Source organism: Lampris incognitus, chromosome 10 (genome assembly GCF_029633865.1).
Source record: "Lampris incognitus isolate fLamInc1 chromosome 10, fLamInc1.hap2, whole genome shotgun sequence".
In the NCBI taxonomy this organism is placed as follows: Eukaryota; Metazoa; Chordata; class Actinopteri; order Lampriformes; family Lampridae; genus Lampris; species Lampris incognitus.
In genome coordinates this window covers 59,532,050-59,538,049 of record NC_079220.1, presented here as the reverse complement: position 1 = coordinate 59,538,049, position 6,000 = coordinate 59,532,050, and the positions used below count along the sequence as shown (strand labels likewise).

The 6,000-nt window shown below is 50.1% G+C and overlaps 1 protein-coding gene across 3 annotated transcripts in view; it reads right to left on the bottom strand.

Moving 5' to 3' along the window:
* Positions 1 to 3,239: 3,239 nt before the first annotated feature.
* Positions 3,240 to 6,000, bottom strand: part of spag9a (sperm associated antigen 9a) — a 112,974-nt gene continuing 110,213 nt past the window's right edge. For all 3 annotated transcript variants that reach the window (XM_056287509.1, XM_056287510.1, XM_056287511.1), the window contains one exon: positions 3,240 to 5,311. In XM_056287509.1, the coding sequence (XP_056143484.1) occupies positions 5,193 to 5,311 (119 nt within the window). In that variant the 3' untranslated portion in view covers positions 3,240 to 5,192. The remainder of the gene's footprint in view (positions 5,312 to 6,000) is intronic.

The window sequence follows — 6,000 nt, the reverse complement described above, 5'->3', positions numbered from 1 at the left end:
TTCAAAAACAGTCAGCATGGTGAGATGAACTTCAGAAACAGTCAGCATGATGAGATGAACTTCATTCAGGTTAACAATGATCAACAAGCATGTAAACTCACTGGGCTATTCTTCTTCTTCTCTTTATTTGTAACAAGTAAGAGTCTTCTTTATTGGTGTTCATGTAGAAAGTTACATTCTGAAGCGAGAGAGGCTCAATAACAAAGAAAAAAAATAAATACTGCAACGGCCACAACCAAATGTAAAATGATCCCTTTTCAAAACGGCATGGAGGCCGACTCACACTCAACACAATAACACTAAACACAACGTGAACTTCCTGCCTGCCGTTGGTGTCCTGCCATCATTTCTGCAGACAGCATCAAAATGTTTAATGTGTCTCACAGACAAAAACTGCACCAGTCTTGAAACAAGGCGAAGGGACAGACAGAAGACTGGTCATGAGGGTTATAAAGTGGTAAAACAAGACGAAGGGACAGACAGAAGACTGGTCATGAGGGTTATAAAGTGGTAAAACAAGACGATGGGACAGACAGAAGACTGGTCATGAGGGTTATATAAAGTGGTAAAATAAGACGAAGGGACAGACAGAAGACTGGTCATGAGGGTTATATAAAGTGGTAAAACAAGACGAAGGGACAGACAGAAGACTGGTCATGAGGGTTATATAAGGTGATAAAACAAGATGAAGGGACAGACAGAAGACTGGTCATGAGGGTTATATAAGGTGATAAAACAAGATGAAGGGACAGACAGAAGACTGGTCATGAGGGTTATATAAGGTGATAAAACAAGATGAAGGGACAGACAGAAGACTGGTCATGAGGGTTATATAAGGGGATAAAACAATACAAAGGGACAGACAGAAGACTGGTCATGAGGGTTATATAAGGGGATAAAACAATACAAAGGGACAGACAGAAGACTGGTCATGAGGGTTATATAAAGTGGTAAAACAAGACGAAGGGACAGACAGAAGACTGGTCATGAAGGTTATATAAAGTGGTAAAACAATAAGACGGGGAGTCGTGAGCCGCATCGGGCCGACCCGCACCGGGCCGACCCGCTCTGCTGCTGTATGCTGTTCCGCTTTTGATGGTCACCTTGTAAAAATATCGTGGTTTGTTAAATCTGCAGTTGAACCATTTTACTATTCAACAGACCTCCCTTGGGGGCATCCAGGTAGCGTGGTGGTCTACTTCATTGCCTACTAATACGGGGATCGGCGGTTCCCTGTGTTACCTCCGGCTTGGTCGGGCGTCCCTACAGACACAATTGGCCATGTTTGCGGGTGGGAAGTCGGATGTGGGTATGTGTCCTGGTTGCTGCACTAGCGCCTCCTCTGGTCAGTCGGGGCGCCTGTTCAGGGGGAAGGGGAACTGGGGGAATAGCATGATCCTCCCACGCGTTATATCCCCCTGGTGAATGTCCTCACTGTCAGGTGAAAAGAAGCAGGGGGTGACTCCACATGTATGGGAGGAGGCATGTGGTAGTCTGCAGCCCTCCCCGGATCAGCAGAGGGGGTGGAGCAGAGACCGGGACGGCTCAGAAGAGTGGGGTAATTGGCCAAGTACAACTGGGGAGAAAAAGGGTAAAAAATATCCATCCATCCATTATCCGAACCACTTATCCTGCTCTCAGGGTCGCAGGGATGCTGGAGTCTATTCCAGCAGCCATGGGGTGGCAGGCGGGGAGACACCCTGGACAGACTGCCAGGCCATCACAGGGCCGAAACACACACACACACACACACACACACACACACACACACACACACACACACACACACACACACACACACACACACACACACACACACCTAGGGACAAGTTAGTACGGCTGAGTCACCTGACCTACATGTCTTTGGACTGTGGGAGGAAACCGGAGCCCCCGGAGGAAACCCACACAGACACGGGGAGAACATGCAAACTCTACACAAAGGACAACCCGGGGCCACCCCCAAGGTTGGACTACCCCGGGGCTCGAACCCAGGACCTTCTTGCTGTGAGGAGACTGCGCTAATCACTGCGCCACCGTGCCGCAGTGGTTAGCGGTAGGTAGATAGGAAGGTAGGTAGGTAGGTAGGCAGGCAAGCAGGTAAGTAGGTAGGCAGGTAGGTAGGTAGGCTGGCAGGCAGGCAGGTAGGTAGGTAGGTAGGTAGGTAGGTAGGTAGGCAGTAGGTACGTAGGTAGGTAGGCAGGCAAGCAGGTAAGTAGACAGGCAGGCAGGTAGGTAGGTAGGTTGGCAGGCAGGCAGGTAGGTAGGTAGGTAGGTAGGTAGGTAGGTAGGTAGGTAGGTAGGTAGGTAGGTAGGCAGGTAGGTAGGTAGGCGGGTAGGTAGGTAGGCAGGTAGGGAGGCAGGTAGGTAGGTAGGTAGGTAGGTAGGTAGGTAGGTAGGTAGGTAGGCAGGCAGACAGACAGACAGGCAGGTACGTAGGTAGGCAGGTAGGTAGATAGGTAGGCAGGTAGGTAGGTAGTTAGGCAGGTAGGTAGGTAGGCGGGTAGGTAGGTAGGCAGGTAGGGAGGCAGGCAGGCAGGTAGGCGGGCAGGCAGGCAGGTAGGTAGGTGGGCAGGCAGGCAGGTAGGTAGGTAGATAGGCAGGCAGGTAGGTAGGTAGATAGGTAGTTAGGCAGGTAGGCAGGTAAGTAAGCAGGTAGGTAGGTAGGGAGGCAGGCAGGCAGGTAGGTAGGTAGGTAGGTAGGCTGGCAGGCAGGCAGGTAGGTAGGTAGGTAGGTAGGTAGGCAGTAGGTACGTAGGTAGGTAGGCAGGCAAGCAGGTAAGTAGACAGGCAGGCAGGTAGGTAGGTAGGTTGGCAGGCAGGCAGGTAAGTAGACAGGCAGGCAGGTAGGTAGGTAGGTTGGCAGGCAGGCAGGTAGGTAGGTAGGTAGGTAGGTAGGTAGGTAGGTAGGTAGGCAGGCAGACAGACAGACAGGCAGGTACGTAGGTAGGCAGGTAGGTAGATAGGTAGGCAGGTAGGTAGGTAGTTAGGCAGGTAGGTAGGTAGGCGGGTAGGTAGGTAGGCAGGTAGGGAGGCAGGCAGGCAGGTAGGCGGGCAGGCAGGCAGGTAGGTAGGTGGGCAGGCAGGCAGGTAGGTAGGTAGATAGGCAGGCAGGTAGGTAGGTAGATAGGTAGTTAGGCAGGTAGGCAGGTAAGTAAGCAGGTAGGTAGGTAGGTAGGCAGGTACGCAGGCAGGCAGGTAGGTAGGTAGGTAGGTAGGTAGGTAGGTAGGTAGGTAGGTAGGTAGGTAGGCAGGTAGGTGGTTAGTAGTTAGTGGTTAAAAAAAACAGACCTCCCTTAAATCAACATACTGATGAGACTTTTAGAAGATGAAGTGATAAAGACCTTCGTGGGACTCAGTAGTATTCACCACCATCTTCTTTTGGCCTTTGGTTAGCGGGGGGCGACACCTCAACTGGACGTCTTGTTACATATTGTCCCTGCCACACATTCAGCACGTATCAGTATAGTGTATATGACCACAGGTGCCCCGTAGAACCTCGAGGGACTAACGCCGACATTTTAAAGTGCTGAGAAGCCCGAGAATAAAGAAAACGCCAAACTGTGGCATGAGCCGGTTCCCTCAGAGACCACAGAAATAACAGAAATAAGGAGTCGGGTCGGGTTTGAAATGGTGGAGCAAGCGGACACCATTGGGACCGAGATCCAGAACTTCCACCACGCAGGTTAACGCAAACCTACAGTGGAGTCCCACACCGACTCCTCCGTACTTGGACACTACCCAAACCAAACCGCAACAGCAGCCAAGCGCTGTGGTAGTTCGGGCCGTGTGAATTTCAAAATCTTGCCCCAAGTGCATCCATACCTTCCCTGTGTTACATGAAATTTGATTTGAGACACTTTATTGATCCCGGGGGGCAGTTCCTCTCTGCATGTAACATCCTAGCTGTGTAGCTAGGAGCAGTGGGCCGCCGCCGTGCAGCACCCGGGGACCAGCTCCAGTTAGACTTGCCATGCCTCGGTCAGGGGCACAGACAGGAGTACTGACCCTAACATGCATGTCTTTTTGATGGTGGGGAAACCACAGCACCCAGAGAAAACCCATCACAGACACGGGGAGAACATGCAAACTCCACACAGAGGATGACCTGGGATGACCCCCAAGGTTGGACGACCCCGGGGTTCAAACCCAGGACCTTCTTTCTGTCAGGCGAGGGCACTAACCACTGCGCCACCCTTGTCAGTCTTGTAATAACTGAGAAGTTATTTCTCCATGTTGCAGCTGCTTTTCTACGTATCCTCAGCTCACAGACAAGTCATCATCCTCGATGAGGACCACGGGCTATGAGACAGCAGGGAACTTAGAAAGACCACTGCCAGAACTCAGCATCTGGTTTCATGACTGATGACAGTTTGGATGATTTTTGAAAACAGGTCATGACACCACAGATCATTACAATAACAGCAAGTATTTTTTGTTTTGTTTTATACACAGGCCTGGTGGTTGAATTAGAAACACTTAACGCAGGGATAAACACACGTGCACATCATGTGTGCACATACACACATGAGGGTTACACACATGTAACGCGTGTAAAATATAAAATGCTCATTTTCAATTTAGTTTAAAACGTCTCGTTCCCTCTTTCCCCGCCAAGGCGTGCTTGGTATGCATACAAAATGTCCGACTTAAACGGTCCATTTCATCAAGAGTAGTCAGCTTCCAATGGAGCGGATTCCGGGGGCAGCCGGGAATTCGCCGCAGCAGGGACGCGAACCCGCACCACAGGCGACCACGTTAACCAGTCAGCTGCGGTGGTCCCCGGGCCGGCCCCCGAATTGGCTACATTGGTTCATGTATCCCTTATACCGTAAGCTTTTTTTAACAGTTGGGAGAGGGATGAGTGTAAATGCAGCACTACACCACAGTAAACATCTGTTTGTATAACGTGGCCCTTCTCCTATGTGCACCTGGGGTTTCACTATGCTACCCAACAGAAAGAAATGCTTCATTGGACGGAGCCTTCCAAATAATGTAAACTTTGTGAAACCCACTTTAAATTCCTAAAGAGCAATCTGTACAAAACATAGACTAAAAATAATTATTTTTACAAACAAGGTAGTTACCTACTCTGGTAATGACAACAATCAGTAATACCAAATAAAAAACTGAGGGATTGGCATGCCGGGGTTGTTGGGCGATGATCCCAATTGCCATGACAGTCCATGATCGGCTCAGTCCTGACAAGCTGTGACCTGCCACACAATGAGGTGGCTGCGCTCCGCCTTGGTAGGGGCCGATTGCTGCTTGGCTGTGGGCTCCGACAAGTCATCCAACTCACCGCCCTCGTCACCTGAAGGAGTAAGAGGATGGATTTAACATAATTCAAAATAGGCTACCATATAATGTACGACGTTAAACTGCAACCGCCGGGTCGTCGGCGACTAAACTGGCACCCCCACTTCAACCTTTGGGTTGTTGTGAGGACGGTGTGTGGATACCCAGCAGGACTAGAAACAAAACCTGTCAATGGGCGGATGAGTTCCTCTGTGAACCAACGGCCATCCATACCTGGAGAGGAGATGGGGACCACCAGGTACTCCCCTTACTGAAACACAATGATGACTCAACCTGCGGAGGCATCAGCTGTGCTCCTATGACCTCCACAGGCTACGGAACTGATGATGATGATAAACATACACTATATGGACAAAAGTATTGGGACACGTGGCCATTACACCTACAGGAGCTTTTATGACGTCTCATTCTAAATCCATATGCATTAATATGGAGTTGGTCCCCCCTTTGCAGTTATAACAGCTTCCACTCTTCTGGGAAGGCTTTCCACAAGATTTTGGAGTGTGTCTGTGGGAATTTTTGCCCATTCATCTAGAAGAGCATTGATGTTGCACTGATGTTGGACGAGAAGACCTGGCTCAAAATCTCCATTCTAGTTCATCCCAAAGGTGTTCGATGGGGTTGAGGTCAGGGCTCTGTGCGGGCCAGTCAAGTTCTTCCACACCAAACTCACCCAACCATGTC